We start from the raw sequence: 15,765 nt of genomic DNA on the forward strand, positions 1-15,765 counted from the left end.
TAGACGTACAGATGCATATTCTCGTATTTACGAACAATAATAAAAGAGGGCAAAAGCCATATGAACTTCCACCGAAACGAGTACCCGTGTTGGCTCCGGTTGATGCCGCATTCCTCCAATTAAGCTCATGTTTCTTGCCTGCCCAATACATACACATACACAAGAAAGAAAAAGTGAGTCGCTTCGCAAGAAAGAAATGGCCTTTTCAAAATTTTACAGTGCCCTCTGTCGCTTTTGCTCCTCAAGCCTGTCTCTCATCACACTTTTATAATCTGTTCGGCAGCTGCTGCAGTGCGACTTCTGCCATAGCTTCAGCTCCTCCACCTGTTGATCTGGGATCGGTTCCCAGACCTTTTGTCCCTGGGGAGACTTGTCAAAAGCCGCCCTGTACTCAGTCTGCTCCTCTTTCATGCCAAGCACATGACCCAGTTCGTCGCAAAGCGTGTTCTCGTTTGCCAGCCAATTCTCCCACTCTGACTGCATCATTTCGCGCTCGATGCTGTTGACCACTCGCATAGCCACCAGCAGATCATGTCGATACGTACCGAGACGCTGCCTTGTGCGACGGATGCGACGGGCAGTGGAGCGGCTCGCCGGCGCCAAGCTGCTGCCAGACTCTTCCCACGGCGCATCCAAGTCGGCCGCCTTCATCAAGTCTGCAAACGTGTCGTAGCAGGTGCTGTTTTCGTTGGCAAGGGTTGCGGCAAGGCCACCGGCGCCAGTAGCCTCGGCAAGGTCAGAGAAGTATATTGCTTTGCTCATAATAGGATGTGGCATCACACCAATGCGGCGCATGAGTCGCGCGGCACTGCGCTCTTGCCACCATGTCAAAGTACCAGAAGACGTGAACAATACATTGAGAAGGCCGCTCAACAAGAGCAAGGCAATGATAACGCGATGGGCCGTGATAATATCATAGAGTCGCTTCATGCCACCAAAAGTCCACATAATGACAGATGTAATGCAGCTCTCTGTGAAGGACCGCACCGTATCGAAGACCATCGATGTAAGTGTGCGCGGAGTGGCCGCCTGCTTCTTTGTCGAGTCTGTAGAGCCAGGCGAGAAGACAACGACCTGCGTTTGATTGCCGACTTGACCATAGACGTGAATGGCTCTGTTCGTCCTGGAGCGGGATCCAAGTTTGCGCACCTGGTCAGTTGCAATTTCTGCCAGCTCATCTGCTTGGCTCTTTATGTCGCGTAAAGCCTGGCGCTCCACCAAGTTCTTCGACAATGCTGGAGTTCTTGACCAATCAATTTTCACCCAGATGGCGAGTTTGCATTTAGACTTTGCCACGTGCGTGATGACAATCTTCGAAATAAGCTTGAACGATGTTGAGTGCGGTAGGTGCCACGCCGTCTTGGTATGCGTAACCACGTACGTGACATGGTCGCTGAAAAGATCGATCGTTTGCTCATCTTTAACATCAGCACTCTTCTCGCGCCCAAGCATGTCCGTATAGTTGACTTTGAACTGGAACTCGCGGCGCATTCGGCCTTGGTCTACCAGAACCCACGGTCCTTGGGCAATCTGTTGAGCACGATGTTCAAAATATAGCTTGGGAAACACGAAGCTCTTATCACCAAACAAGACGTGAAAACAGGCTTTGGCGCTGATTTCAAAATGACGCTCGGCCGCCATCTCCGTCATGTTCTCTGGCTCGTACTCAACAGGTCGACTTGGCAGGTGGATCTTGGGGAGTAATTTTTGACGCGACTGCGAGTGTCGTAGGCGCGGGGTAAACTCGATCGGAGAACGACCAAGGCTTCTGCTGGAACTGCCAGCGTCAATTGGGGTATAGACTGACGAATCGTCCCAGCCGTCAATGCTTGGACTAGGCCTCTCCTCTGCTCTTTCGAGGTTGATGAGGGCGAAAATCAAGTTCTCGGTGTTAGCAGGCTCTTCGGCTTGAATGTTGTCAATGATAAGGTTGAGGCGACTGTGTAGCAGATGAAGGTCATCTAAGTACACCTTCAGGTTGATTTCTTCCCACAGAGTCTCTCCTGAATCTTCACCCAGGCGGAATGTTATAGTATCAGAGTCTGGGCCGGAGCGTGCAGTCACTTCTGCAATGATGTCCAGGCTGACGGAAAAGGTTGTGATGAGGCCCATGCGCTGACTATAAAAATATATATAGTCCGGAGTGACATAGACTCTGCCATCGCCAGCAAAGGAGCTTTGATGCGAGTCTTTGGCCGCCTTGAAGGACCAGGATGCTCTGAAAACGAGCACAAGCTTTTCGTCTCCCTGTACATCGGGAAACAGCAGCTTGAACTGCGCAGTCTGTAACCGCAGCTCTGTTGGATAATTGGTCGGAAAGAGTTCACTTGGTGTCTTTTCCTTTGAGGGTGTGCTGAGCGTGGTCTGCATGCCTTCCGGTAGCACCACGCCAATAGGATCGTCAGCCTCTCTCCTGGGCAGCACGGGTTGGTGATGATTATCCGAGGCGGCCCAGATATTCGTCCCCCAGTAGTTGGCAACAATGGAAGCAGGAAGTTTCTTTCGGGACTCTCCCAATGATGATTTGTCGGCGGCATGAATAGCCGCTGCTCGGCTGAGAGTCGTGAAAACAGGCGGCTTTTCCAACGTTGACGGTGCCAAGGAACCCAACTGGCTATCAAGCTTTGGGAGCAGGGCACCTCTCTTTGCAACACTTGGGGAGAGTAGTGGGTGGGGGTATCCTGGCAGCATATTATGGCTTGCCGATATCAAGCTAGCAATGCCGCTGCCGGAAGCCGGCAAAGCAGGGCTAGGCGTTGTGCCCTCGTTAACAGTGCCAAAGGTTGATTTTCTATGAAGATCCAATTTCTGGATGATGCGCGCAGCATGCTCTCTGCCAGTTTCGCCGTCTTCACGGGTGACCAAGTCCTTGCTAAGTTCCTTTCCAAGAGCCGTAAAGGACCTCCGCGGTACAGTGCCAGCAGGGCTTATGTCAACACTATGACGGGCCATGTTGTGATCGCCAGGTGGCATGAGCGTAGTCCCCGCTCGCTCAAGGCCCACTGCAGCATCGTCGGAAGCAGTGATGTGTGTATCAATGCTGTTGGCAGAGAACTCGGGAGCGCTCGGGGGATTGATGGAAAATGCAGGGTCGCTGCGAGACATGGAGCTCGTGCTTCTCCCACGGCTGGTGTTGAAAGCTTCTTTTTTTGTAACTTCAAAAACTTCAAGCCACTCAGTCAGCTCTTTTTGGTTCTCCGCCTGAAGGACTAAGGACTGATCCTTAGTCTTGATTTCGAAGCAGAAGCGCCTCTCTTCACCGACAGCAGGTCTGGCATTGCAGAGCAGAACCCCGATCTCATCACCCTGAAGGACACCCTGTGTCCCAGGAATTAGCCAACCAAAGACTCCGTCTCTACAATAGTGCCATCTTCGAATCCAGGTATATCTGGTGGGTTTGTTGGACAGCACACGCAAAAAGAGCCAACCCTGCTTAGCAGAAACAGCAGTAGAGTCATTCTTGGGTTGTAGATTCACAGGCCCACGTGAGCGTAGAAACGGAATCGTTGACACGTTGTAGTCTTCAAGTTCTCGAGATGGCTTGACATTCTCGATGGCCAAGTCGTATATATTCTTCTTGGCTGCCTGTAGTTCGCGTCGGAAGACAGCATCAGCGGCCTCCATCTCTCTGGACCAGCCGCGGACACGTTCCATCTCACGGCTCCAGCGCATTGCATTGGCAGTCGCATCCCGCGAGCCTTTGATCTCCTTCCAGATGTCACTGCACACGGTTACGAGTAGCCGGTCGATGGCGGATCGAAGCTGGGGAACGGCCTGGCAAAAGTCGATCGATGCTTGCAGATAAATCTTGCGACTTTCAAACACAGAAAATGCATCCTCCCTCAATGCAGATGGCTCTTTCGTCTTGTGCTGTCCGACATAGCGAGCTAGCGTTGAATCGTAGGTTCGTTGCGCGGTCTCGAGGCCACGCCGGGTATCCTTGAAGTTGCGTAGTTCGCCATTCATGAAGGCACGGATGGGCTCGACAACGGTCGATTCCATGCGCTTCATGCCACCTTGCATCTGTGTGAGCCATTCGCGCGACCCCTCCCCGACCCTCTTAAGTGCCAGCAAGGTATAGTCGCTGTCGAGCAGGGTGTCACCGACCGGGGCTGCCGTCTTGGCGAGGTATGAGTTGATCGTGTCTTCGAGAGCCAAGAAGTCGTGAAGGAGCTTCGATGTCGAATTCACATAATTGTTTAGCCATTTCTCTATGGCCTCGATTTGTTCAGCAAAGTGCAAGGCGGTCGATCGAAAGGTCGGCGAGTCGAGCGCAGCTTCCAGCAGGCCGACGGGAATGCTGCGCTTCGAAGGCTGCGATAAGCTTGCTGGATCCATCGTTGCCGCAGAATTGGTTGGAAAATGTATATTTCAGATTTGGATTCCCATGGCTGACCGAATATGCAGAGTCCTGCTGGTGGCGATGGTGTTTGGCCAGCGAGCTGTATTGTTGTTTGGTTCTAAGCTCGGAGCTATGGGGGTCGAGACGAGTTGTCATTGAAGCGAGCTTCTGCAGGCGCCAACGGGCGCCCCTGGCTCCGCCCACTTCAGCGCCACACTCGCGTCCACTACGTTCTTCAGCGTCACTACCTTCGATTCTCGTAGTTAAATTGGTGACAAAATCTTGAATGTACTGAAAACTTAAATAAGATGGCAGGCCAAGCAGGCCAGCAAATGGATCATCTAAGATAGGTAGTTTGTCACATCTCCACAATACATATCATTCGCCATGCAGCTTGAAACGGGTTCAACTCCCCATCATCTATACGCCGAAACTAAAGTAATAATGTATTGTGCTCTATCTTGATGTTGCAAGAATTCTACTTGCATTTGTAACTTTTGCAGTCCAATGCCATCAATATCATTCATTCATCATGTGGCAAAGAGGCTGGTCATCTAAGTGATAGCGTGAGCATGAAAGCCTGAGCGCTATAGCCTGGGGTGCGGTCGTACCTTCGATCTGGTTTTGGTCAAATTCAATTCGTCGACATCATTGCTCGCAGTGGGCTTGGTCGAGACGCCTGGTGGCTTTGGTGAGCGGGCCGGGCGCCGTTGAACGCCGTCAGTCGCCTTTTGGCAACAGACGGCGGAGCCGCGCTGGACCGTGGAGCCTCATGACGCCAGTCGTTGGTGTTGTCGTCTGTGGACGCTTGAACTTGAGAGCCGCCCTCGTTGTCCACGAGGGTATCCACAGGTCAATCTAATTCTTGTCAGGAACGCGATCAGTTGTAAGGGAAATAGCGAGGTTCAACTAACCGTCGTAGTAGTCATCATCGTCAGAATCGTCAGCCAACTGTTCAAAGTTGACCTTGTAGCGGAGAATACCGCCAATGCCACCGAAGCCCTTTACGAACTGGTTGCCTTCAGTGGAACGGTCGGAGACAAACTCGAGCGTGGCACCAAAATCCTTGTAGTGCTCAGCGATCCATTCGAGGAAGGAGCCTTGGGTGACGACGTCCATCTCCTGGCCGGTGGCGGTATCAAGGAATTTATCCTTGTTGAGAGCCTCTTGCTGCTTGGTGTAGTTAAGGACGTGCTCCTTGCCCTCGCTGTCCTTGAGGACCCATCGACCAATCTCCAGGTTCTCGAAGACGATGAGGGTTTCGACTGCACCGAGCTCAAGCGCCTTGAGAGTGTCTTCGATACCGTAGCAGACCTTGCCGGTGTCCTGGCTGATCTCGTCGAAGTACTTTCCGATCAGCTTCTTCTCCTGGACGAACTTCACATTGCCGAGTGTCTCCGAGGACAGCTCAATAGCCTGGTTGAAACCGTTATCACCACCGTAGGACACATCCACGACCTTGATGACCTTGGTCTGCAGGCGAGGATCGAACATGTCAGAACCGTTGAGGTCGTTCTTGAAGTCGGCAGAACCAGCGAGGACGAGACCGGCAACGTTGGGCTTGTCGTTAGTGATGAAGTTTTGGACAGCGATCTCGGCAACCTTTCGGACGTAGTTGTGACGTTTCTCATCACGCAGACGAGAGAAACGCAGCGCAGACTGACCACCACGGCCGTGCTTCTTGGGCAAGTCGACGGAGAACTTGTGAACGACTTCACGGGTGTTGCCGCTGAGTGTGCCAAAAAGGGTGCTGTGACCATCCATGATGATGAAGCCAAACTTTTGGTCGGAATCAAGCAATTCAGCGAGAGCTTCGGTGTGGAACTTGTTGTCGCAGAGGTAGAGAGAGGTGTTGATGGGCTTGAAGGGCTCAAAGTCAATGTTGACCTTCTTTTCCTTGCCTTCCTGGGTCAGGATTTCACCACAGTAAACGACAAGGCCATTCGGCGGGACCTTGTTGTAGAGCTTCAGTCTGCTTTGGGTGGAAGTAATGGCGGACAGGACGGATTGTCTGTTGACTCGAGACTTGATGTTGGAAGCAGTGCCCTGTAGGCGCAAGTTAGCGATTGGTCACTGGTGTGGTGGAGCGCAGAGCTGCGCGGTATGCGGGAGCTGGTCGTACGTATTCTTCAGCCAACATCTTGGCAATTCGAGAAACCTGATCCTTGGGAGCTGTGCACGGCGTGAGTCAATGGTCGCTTTTTTTCGAGAGTGGTGTGGCGCGCCAGGCAGCAACGAGCGGTGGCGGAGCGTAGACGTACGGATGATGAGGGAAATCATGGATGTGCCATTGCCACGGGCAGCCTCAAGACGCTTGATGAGCTTCTTGATCTTCCAGATCTCAATCTATATGGCGGCGAAAACCACAAGTCAGCCATTTTGATTCGAATATTCGCAGAAAGTGTCGTGTGCCTCGTCGTCGCGGCGCGGGGCAGCCCAAGCGTGACAACAGTGAGGGGCATCGCCAAAAAAAAAAAGGTATGGCGCGTAAATTTTCCCACAGATGGGAGCGCACACAGAGGGGTGGACGAGACGAGGGGCAATTTCGACGTACGTTTCTCTCGGCTTCGCCGTTCTGCTCGGAGTTCATCTTGGCGGTGTTTTGGAGAAACAAATGCGCAGCCGCTTTTCCGGTCGAACAAAGACGAGGGAATTGAGCAGATGGCGTTCACGAGGGGGTGGTGACGCCTATGCTGCAGGAGATGTTTTGTTCAAAGTTTGGAGGGCTTCCAGATTTTCGTCCAAGACCGCCGGGGAACGGATTTTTCAGAGGAGCGAGCCGCTGTAAGTAGGTAGTTTGCTGTACCTAGCCAGTGGATTGGTTGTCTCGCTAGCTTGGGGGCGCGGTGGTGTTGTGGATGCGCTGGGCTCGACTGCACGTCAGTTGCAGTGTCACTGGTAAGAGTCGGGCCAGGCTGTCCCTGCTGCACTGGTAGCAAGTGTCATCACGCGCAATAACAGAGGCGATGGTACCCGCCACTGCTGCGCGAGGACCGCTTTTGATGGGCGGTCTGAGTCGCCATAATAATGTCGAAAGGCTCACTCCGTACTTCTTTCTGCCTTGTTCTCATCACCGCATTTTGTGCCACGATGCGTGCCTTTGACGGTGCATTATTACCTAGGTCCCTGACATGGCCCACTTATGCGTGCTGTACTCTGGCTGTTCCAGCGCCGTTCAGTACTGTACCTAGCTACCCTACCTCTTACGCGCGAGGGGGCTGTTTCCCGGGGTCAAATACAGTATTAGAATTAATATGTATTCCTCCCATCCTGTAAGGATATTAGAAGACTTAACACGTTTCAGAAAAAAGATACAAATTTTCTGATATAACTGGGTGCCCTAACATCCTGACACGATAGGAGGAAAACGTAGCAAACGGAGGACCTCTTGCCTAGGTACCCTGTCCAAAAACACCCCCCTCCCGCGTACCTACCAAACCTAGGTGCCTGGTTCCACTGTAGCGGCTGACTGTCTTTGCCATCAAGCCCTATGTGGCTGCTGTGGCTCACAGGCAGCTTGTGGATCTTGCTACTCCGCGCTCACTGTACCAATAACAGTGGATCTCTTCAACTGGCAGCACTGGAGCATGCTTCAACCAAAGGCGGCAAGCCTCCGATTCCAAGCTGTCTGAATAGCCTGGACGATTTGATTTCCTCATCGAGCATCCGAACGAACCCTTGTGAACAATCACAACCAAGGGCAAGGCATTCGCAAGGGCAATTTACTTGCATGCCGTGCGCTCCAGTCTGACAAGCGCGTTTCACGAATCGACACTCCCCCTCTCTCCTCCACCACCGTCTTCACATAGATCGCCATCATGGCTTCCGCCTCGCAAGATGCGTTCTTGACGGAGCTCCCGACCGAGATTGCCAGCACCATACAAGCAAGCCATATTAGAAGCAATCCGGACCCCGCCGTCGACATGGCACCAGGCACTGCCGCCGATGACAAGGAGGTTCTGGACGAAAAGTACGACTATGACGCGCTGCGAAACAATGCCGCCGAGCAGCTCGACGACATTGATGATGACGATGAGGATATCCCATATAGCGTCCTCAAGCGTCCGCGTCGTCAGCGTCAGGTGCTGCCGCCTCTGCCTGACCTGCGCTTCGAGCAGAGCTACCTCAAGAGCATCGCGGCGGCCGACACATGGTGGAAGATTGCGCTCATCACCACACGAGACCAGGTATGTTCTGCTATCCTGCAGCGATATTTACTCCTGGCTAACAGGGTTACACAGGTCATCATGCCTCTAGCGCAAGGAATTATCTACAACCTGTTGCTTTGCGGCTGGCAAGAGTGGAATCGCAATGCCAAGGTCCATGGCAACTCTGTCGGCGCCCGAGTCCGCAGATGGTGGTACGGCGTCAACAACTGGACAGTTCCCAGCAATGGCCAGCATCGCCACTACCGTAGATGATGAAGGATATGTGCTCTTGCTTTCCCCAATATATCAGCCTTGTTTTTGCAACACAGACAATACCACATAATGTTATAATAGACTAGAAGCGTCAATGCATCACATCGTCTAGTCCTCAGTTCACGTGTCTCATGATCAACGCGGGTACCAGAACTGTAATCCGAAAATGCTTTTAATACGCTAAACACATGCAAACCGGCATGATATCAGAATAATAAACCCGGTCTATATCATAGCTAATCACTCCATATTACTATGCCACCATGACCCCAAAAGCCGTTGTTTGCTCTTCCTTCTCAATCACTAGAAACCTTCCTACATGTATTCCAAACTCCGAACTGCAAGGAAATCAAACATCAAACAAGGCCAGGCATTTGTGCTCCGGCTTATTGAGGCGCATTGAGAATGTCCGGCATTGCCGCTGGCTGCAGATGCTTCTTCTCTGGGCTGCCGCGAAAAGCTAGCGATGCCGAAGAAAGAGCAACAGGGTTGACAGCCTTTGCATCAGGTTCAGTTTGCTCAGGCTTTGTATCGGACCTATACGAAGATTGCTCTGTTGGCTTGGTTCCAGTGGGCGACTCCGATTTCTTTATAGCCTCAGCCTGTGGTGCAGGCAAGTCTTTCATGGCAACATCACTAGCTGTTGTGGTTGGCATATCGGCCGGCGCTGGCTTTTGGTCCTCCGCGTCTGGTGCAAGAAGTGCATTTGGCGCCAGATCAATGGGGCTGAGAGCGGTTTTCAGATTTGGTGCTTTGACTGCGAGGTTGACAACAAGGCTTTGCCGGCGCTCATCAATATCATCATCGACCATGGCTTCATCTTCATCAAACTCATCCTCCTCTGGGTCGGATTCCACCGGGACCTGTGCATCTGCGTCCTCTTCGTCGTCTCCAAATTCAGCTTCGCTCACACCATCGTCCGAGTCCATGGAGCTTCTGCGGCTGCGGCCACGGCCATTGGTTTCACTCCAACCGTTTGCTGAGCCAGCTGTCGCGGATCGTCGCGGTCTACCGGTAGCCCCAACAGAGCCTTCTTGCTCAGCCTCCGAGTAGTCTCCTTGGACACTTACAGCGGTGCTGTCGTCGCCTGCTGTCATTCGGGGAGGTGCACGAATTTGGCGCCCACTGGCTGTTGTCACAGGACCGGACTCCGCTGGTGTGTTTGCTCCGGTATTGCGCGTAGAGCGGCGATTGGTCGAATCAGAATAGAATATATCCTCATCGTCCGAGTATGTGTACTTGACGCGCTTGCCACGCGTCCGACCTTCATACATCGAAAAGCCTGGTTCTGGTCTCTTGAATTGCTCCTTGCGCATTTGGCGGTACTCGCGGCGTCTTCGTTTCTGTATTTGCAAGCACGTCAGTATGGGGTGTCCTGTATCAGCCATTTTCCTCGAATACGCACCTCTTCACCAACCTCAAAACGAGGAATTGCCTGTAACATTTTGTTGCTCAGCTTCTTCGCCTTCGGACCACCATCTTTCGTGCTCAGCTTCTCCGCCAGTACTCTCAGTTCCTCAATCGAGCCAGCGACACTCCACCATGTACGGTTCGCCCCAGCAGGGTTACTTTCCCTATACACGCGGAAGGCAGTATCATCTTGGCCCTCCACCAAAAAGTATCTTCTCTTGTCGCCATCGGAACCCCAGGGCTGAACGGCGCGAGGTTGGTTCAAATCGTCTTCGTGTCGGTTCTGCTTGTAGGCTTGGTTTATGACGCTCTTGACGCTGTCGGAGGAAGACATGGTCCATAGAATTAATGTTCGCAGGAGTGTAAGCTATAAAACAAGTATCGTTAGTACCTATAAAGTTGGTTCATATTTGCTTCGGCGGCGCGTACTCTCTCCGTAGGATTCATGGTGTTGAAACCACCGCCACCAGATAAGGGGCTCTTGTCCTCCCACGATGCGGGCCATTGGCCCTTGTGCGACGCAATCGCGTCCTCTAGCGCTCTGTTGTAATGCCCAGGTCTGTGATAAAAAGTCAGTGTTATAATCGAGTGGATAGCGATCGCGTCTGGTCATACTTGACATCCTGTTTGCGATTCAGTAACAGTCCCAGCAGCGCGCACAGAAAGTGTTCTGCGCGGTCTCCTGGGATGGGCTCGACCACATCGCGCTCCAGCTCCTGAGGACCGAAGTTCGCGAGTGATTTGGGCAGCGCATCGACAAATCGGCTTCTGAACATGACAATGAACTGTTCCGGTTAGCATGAGCCCCTGCTGGCTGCGGTGGCCAAGTTCGCATCCAGTGGGTTACAGCCCGTACCGCGCGCAAGCGCAAGCAGGATGCAGAGCTCGAAAAGCAGAAGTACGTACAGCAATATCAGGGTTATCGGCGAGGACATATTCGTGAGGGGGCGACGGCGATCTTTTTCTCGGCGGAGGCGATGGCGACCTAGGCGATTGCTCTGATACCTTGGAGAAGAAGTTCAGAATCCCGCCCTTCTTGGGCGCTCCGCTGTCGGGGCCAGCATCAAGTTCGTCATCGGATGGAACCGGTGAAAGTGAGGAGAGCGATGAGAGATCTGACGAATCATTGTCGGAAGCCATTTTGCAAGCTTCGGTGTCTTCCTTCTATAGTGTTTGGTGTTGCAGGAGGCAAGGAGTGCAGAGTTCCAGATGTGAGGCGTGGCATGCGACTAAAAGTAACCGCGTCGAGGGGACCCGCGAAATCCAACGCGCCAGCGCTCATAGGCCAATCTGCCCGGTTGCCATTGCCGCTGCAGTAATACGCTACTACAATTTTCACAGAGCAATCCGCTGATTTGACAGGCAATTTCATCCCAAGTGTTAAATATAAGTCATCCTTCATCCTCATCACTTTGCAAAGCTCAATGGCCCTGCAACTGTCGCATAGAGCGGATTTCAAGAGGACTATGAGGTGGACGCGTCACAATTGATCTAATTGTACGCTGGAGCAACGTGCATGTTGCTAAACACCGCGTCCCTGCTTCAATTTGCAGAGGTCGAGAAATGTTGCGGTGCACGAGGCGGCTTCAACGACCACGATGCTTCGTCCTATGACAATTCAAGAGAGCTTAGAGAAGGGGGCGGCAGACATAATTCGCTATAGGAGGAGGGAATTGTAACAGTGTCCAGCAATGAGAATGATTGGCAGAACCAGGCTCGCATTTGAACCTTTAAAACAATGAGACCTGCTCAGAGGCAAGTTCCCGCGCATGTCAGTCAGCGGAACACTTTACGCGTGCTCTCCAAGGCGTAGATGGCCTTGCTTGCACGTGACGGTCGGAAGCACTAGCCACAAACACTACTATTTAGCCACATGTGAGAAATCCACATGCAGAGGGAGAAATTTTGGCGCAACATATCCCAGCGTCCCACCGGGGTCACGTGGTAAGGGCTGCTCATTTGCGGTGGACAGGGCCCGCACACAAAAATTATGTCGCCCCAAGCGAACGCCAGGGCTTCCCGTTAAACAACCAAGCGGCAAGAGATAGGTAATTGGCCTCCCAAACCCACGCATCTCGACGACTCGCCACTAACAACAATTACTCGGATAGATACTCTTCGAGTAACAACGAGTCGCCATGGGTAGAGTTATTCGCAACCAGCGCAAGGGCCGTGGCTCCATCTTCAGTCAGTCCCCCCGAGAACCGAAATTTTCGACGGCGGCTTCGAACAGGTCGACGATCGGCGGAATGTGTGTTTTCGACAAGTACTAACCGTTGGGAATAGCGGCCAACACGCGCCTGAACAAGAACCCCGCCAAGTTCCGCACGCTCGACTACGCTGAGCGCCATGGATACGTCCGTGGTGTAGTCAAGGACATCATCCACGACGCTGGTTAGTGAAACCCGGGAACAATCAACGACGAAGGACGAACAAGACGCCTCGAATCGCGCGATTGGAACGAAAGGAACGTGGAATAAGGAAGCTGACACAGGTTGATTCGCAGGTCGCGGTGCTCCCCTCGCCAAGGTCACTTTCCGTCACCCGTACAAGTACAAGCAGGTCTCCGAGACCTTCATCGCCAACGAGGGCATGTACACCGGCCAGTTCATCTACGCCGGCAAGAAGGCCGCCCTTACCGTCGGCAACGTCCTCCCTCTCGGTGAGATGCCTGAGGGTACCGTCGTCTCCAACGTCGAGGAGAAGATCGGTGACCGTGGTACTCTCGGCCGCACCTCCGGTGGCTACATCACCGTCGTTGGCCACAACCCCGATGAGGGCAAGACCCGTATCAAGCTCCCCTCTGGTGCCAAGAAGGTCGTCCACTCCAGCTCGCGTGGCATGATCGGTATCGTCGCTGGTGGTGGCCGTACCGACAAGCCCCTCCTCAAGGCTTCGCGCGCCAAGCACAAGTTCGCCGTCAAGCGCAACAGCTGGCCCAAGACTCGTGGTGTTGCCATGAACCCTGTTGACCATCCTCACGGTGGTGTACGTACAACTCAAATATGCGTGGGCGCGAAGTGTGATGCTAACAATCGTAACAGGGTAACCATCAACATATTGGTAAGGCTTCTACCATCTCCCGATACGCCGCCCAGGGTCAAAAGGCCGGTCTTATTGCCGCCCGCAGAACAGGTCTGCTGCGCGGTACCCAGAAGACGAAGGAGTAAGGCAGGGCGATGTCTGGATTTCATGGTCTCATTGGGATGGTGTTCTAGTGGCGTGCTTACATCTATGGATGGTACTGCTGAAGGAAGTAGTATGGTAGAACCAAAAGCAAGTACAATGGATGACATTTTAGCGCACTTCCAAAAAAAATTCTTTACTTTGTTCTACCTATTCGCCCGGAAAGCGTGGCGACAGGAGACAGTGAATATGGGGGACATGAGAACTGCAGGGCCGATTCTGCAAGTTCTATTTGGAGTACTCGAGAACGGAAATACGAGTTGAATGACACGATATATTTGACGTTACAGACATGGCAGAGACAGTATTCTATGTGCAAATCATTGTGTACTAGAAACGGCTTCTGCACTATATGCAGCAATTGAACCAGAGCCGGCTCCTTGGAGCTGAAGTAGTATTCAACCAGCTGGTTTCTTTGTATCCTGGCCCAGAAAAGGCCAACAGGTAGCTGGTATACCAAGTACGCTTCACAGAGCAGAGTCCCAGCCTCTGTCAAGATGTTTAGCTCGGGCCTGAAAATTTCCACTTACCCTACGTTGCAGGTACGTACCAGACAAGCTCAAAAAAATGTACCTTCAGGCGGCGCCAGCCCAGCCAGGTACCCGTTCCGCCAGGATATGACCCCGCCATAGCTTTTCATAAAATCTCCCCTCTGCCCCTCCTTGAATCTTGAACCTCCCGAACCCAACAACCACCCGAAACCACCAAATTGATCATATAAAAATGGCTCCCGTCAAGGAATACTCTCTTCTCTGTCTGGAGAACCCTCTCCTCGGTATGTAATCCAAGTTTTGTCTGCTTTTCGGCTTCCGACAGCACAGAAGCATCAAAATCATTTGCGCCAAAAAAAAAAGCCCGCGGGGTATTAAAACCCCCTTCTTAAAAACAAGGGCCTCCCTCCGCCACAACGGTTTATTCTTGAACCTGGGGCATTTGGTTTACTAACGCTACCTCTCTGCAGACATCCAGGCCGTCGGTAACCAGGAGCTCCTCGACAAGTACGAGCTCAAGGCCAACGACGCCATCCTGGCCGAGGAGAAGCACGTCCCGCTCTACGAGGACCTCCTCAACAACTACGAGGCCAAGCTGATCGCCGGCGGCGCCGCCCAGAACAGCGCCCGCGGCGCCCAGTACATCCTCCCCTCCAACAGCGTCGTCTATCTTGGCGGCGTCGGCGATGACAAGTACGCCGCCACCCTTCACGATGCCGTCAAGGCCGCCGGCCTTCGTGTCGAGTACCGCGTCGACCCCAAGCAGCCCACCGGCCGCTGCGGCGCCATTATCACCGGCCACAACCGCTCTCTCTGCACCGACCTCGGCGCCGCCAACCACTACGACCTCGACCACCTGAAGAAGCCCGAGATCTGGGCCCTTGCCGAGAACGCCGATATCTTCTACATTGGTGGCTTCCACTTCACCGGTATGTCTCTCATATATCTCTCTCCCTTGAATTTCTAATATGGTAGTTGTATCATCATACTGACCGCTTGCACTCCAGTCTGCCCTCCTGCCATCATGGAGCTCGCCAAGAATGCGGCCGAGAAGAACAAGATCTTTGTTCTGTCCCTCTCCGCTCCCTTCATCCCCCAGTTCTTCAAGGAGCCCGTCGACGCCAGCGCCCCCTACTGGGACTACGTCATCGGCAACGAGACCGAGGCTGCCGCGTACGCCGAGTCGCACGACCTCGCCTCCAAGGAGCCCAAGGACGTCGTCAAGCACCTGGCCAACCTCCCCAAGGAGAACGGCAAGCGCAAGCGTGTTGCCATCATCACCCAGGGCACCGAGCCCACCCTCGTCGCCATTCAGGGCGAGGATGCCGTCAAGGAGTTCCCTGTCCACGCCATTGACCCTTCTAAGATCACCGACACCAACGGTGCTGGCGACGCCTTTGCTGGCGGTCTCCTCGCTGGTATCGTCGAGGGCAAGTCTCTCGAGGAGTCTATTGACATGGGCCAGTGGCTCGCTCGCCTGAGCATCCAGGAGCTTGGACCTTCGTAAGTCTACCCTTTTTCTCTGTTCACTTTGCATTTTGAAAAGCACATTGCTTGATATAAATTGGCTTTTCATCTTCATTTCAAGTCATAATATGTCATCTATGCGTCTTGCGTCAGAATTATCGGCCCAACCCTAGCAATCCCCTTCTTCTACACAAGAGTGCTAATCGACTTTTCCCTCATCCCACAGGTATCCTTTCCCCAAGCAGACCTACAAGTCGTCCTAAGCGTAGATAATCGGCACCTCTTCGTGGCCGCCTTTGGATATGGTCACGGTGAGCGTGAGCATGCTCGCGCGAAGGGGCAAAACATTCGCTTGGCGTTGCGGTTAAGTGTCATTTCTTGATTTGTGGGAAACGGGTTTCAACAACGGCGTTTTGCATCCATGGAGCGTGCTCCCATCATAGCACGC

At 53.1% G+C, this 15,765-nt stretch overlaps 6 protein-coding genes across 7 annotated transcripts; 3 read left to right on the forward strand and 3 right to left on the reverse strand.

The window, feature by feature from the left end:
• Window positions 1-213: 213 nt before the first annotated feature.
• On the reverse strand, window positions 214-4,338 carry LMH87_008862 (uncharacterized protein; the record flags this gene model as incomplete). 2 transcript variants are annotated; one of them, XM_056202102.1, is made up of 1 exon in its annotated part: window positions 214-4,338. In XM_056202102.1, the coding sequence occupies one exon, from the start codon at window positions 4,336-4,338 to the stop codon at window positions 214-216; it is 4,125 nt and encodes a 1,374-aa protein (XP_056056698.1). The 2 variants fall into 2 exon arrangements, with proteins under 2 accessions (XP_056056698.1, XP_056056697.1); XM_056202103.1 differs by having other exon boundaries at window positions 214-2,973.
• An 857-nt stretch (window positions 4,339-5,195) lies between these two features.
• LMH87_008863 (uncharacterized protein) lies at window positions 5,196-6,932 on the reverse strand (the record flags this gene model as incomplete). The annotated part of the gene is made up of 5 exons (XM_056202104.1): window positions 5,196-5,200; window positions 5,257-6,388; window positions 6,465-6,514; window positions 6,604-6,688; window positions 6,897-6,932. The coding sequence occupies 5 exons, from the start codon at window positions 6,930-6,932 to the stop codon at window positions 5,196-5,198; spliced, it is 1,308 nt and encodes a 435-aa protein (XP_056056699.1).
• A 1,228-nt stretch (window positions 6,933-8,160) lies between these two features.
• On the forward strand, window positions 8,161-8,763 carry LMH87_008864 (uncharacterized protein; the record flags this gene model as incomplete). Its single annotated transcript, XM_056202105.1, has 2 exons — window positions 8,161-8,529; window positions 8,584-8,763. 2 exons carry the CDS (start codon window positions 8,161-8,163, stop codon window positions 8,761-8,763), a joined length of 549 nt encoding a protein of 182 aa, XP_056056700.1.
• A 386-nt stretch (window positions 8,764-9,149) lies between these two features.
• LMH87_008865 (uncharacterized protein) lies at window positions 9,150-11,313 on the reverse strand (the record flags this gene model as incomplete). Its single annotated transcript, XM_056202106.1, has 5 exons — window positions 9,150-10,106; window positions 10,169-10,540; window positions 10,603-10,732; window positions 10,789-10,958; window positions 11,080-11,313. The coding sequence occupies 5 exons, from the start codon at window positions 11,311-11,313 to the stop codon at window positions 9,150-9,152; spliced, it is 1,863 nt and encodes a 620-aa protein (XP_056056701.1).
• Window positions 11,314-12,311: 998 nt separating this feature from the next.
• Window positions 12,312-13,343, forward strand: LMH87_008866 (uncharacterized protein; the record flags this gene model as incomplete). The annotated part of the gene is made up of 4 exons (XM_056202107.1): window positions 12,312-12,360; window positions 12,460-12,567; window positions 12,680-13,161; window positions 13,218-13,343. The coding sequence occupies 4 exons, from the start codon at window positions 12,312-12,314 to the stop codon at window positions 13,341-13,343; spliced, it is 765 nt and encodes a 254-aa protein (XP_056056702.1).
• Window positions 13,344-14,082: 739 nt separating this feature from the next.
• On the forward strand, window positions 14,083-15,580 carry LMH87_008867 (uncharacterized protein; the record flags this gene model as incomplete). Its single annotated transcript, XM_056202108.1, has 4 exons — window positions 14,083-14,134; window positions 14,321-14,779; window positions 14,858-15,353; window positions 15,544-15,580. 4 exons carry the CDS (start codon window positions 14,083-14,085, stop codon window positions 15,578-15,580), a joined length of 1,044 nt encoding a protein of 347 aa, XP_056056703.1.
• Between the last annotated feature and the right edge of the window lie 185 nt (window positions 15,581-15,765).

Source organism: Akanthomyces muscarius (genome assembly GCF_028009165.1).
Source record: "Akanthomyces muscarius strain Ve6 chromosome Unknown contig_18, whole genome shotgun sequence".
Taxonomy (NCBI): domain Eukaryota; kingdom Fungi; phylum Ascomycota; class Sordariomycetes; order Hypocreales; family Cordycipitaceae; genus Akanthomyces; species Akanthomyces muscarius.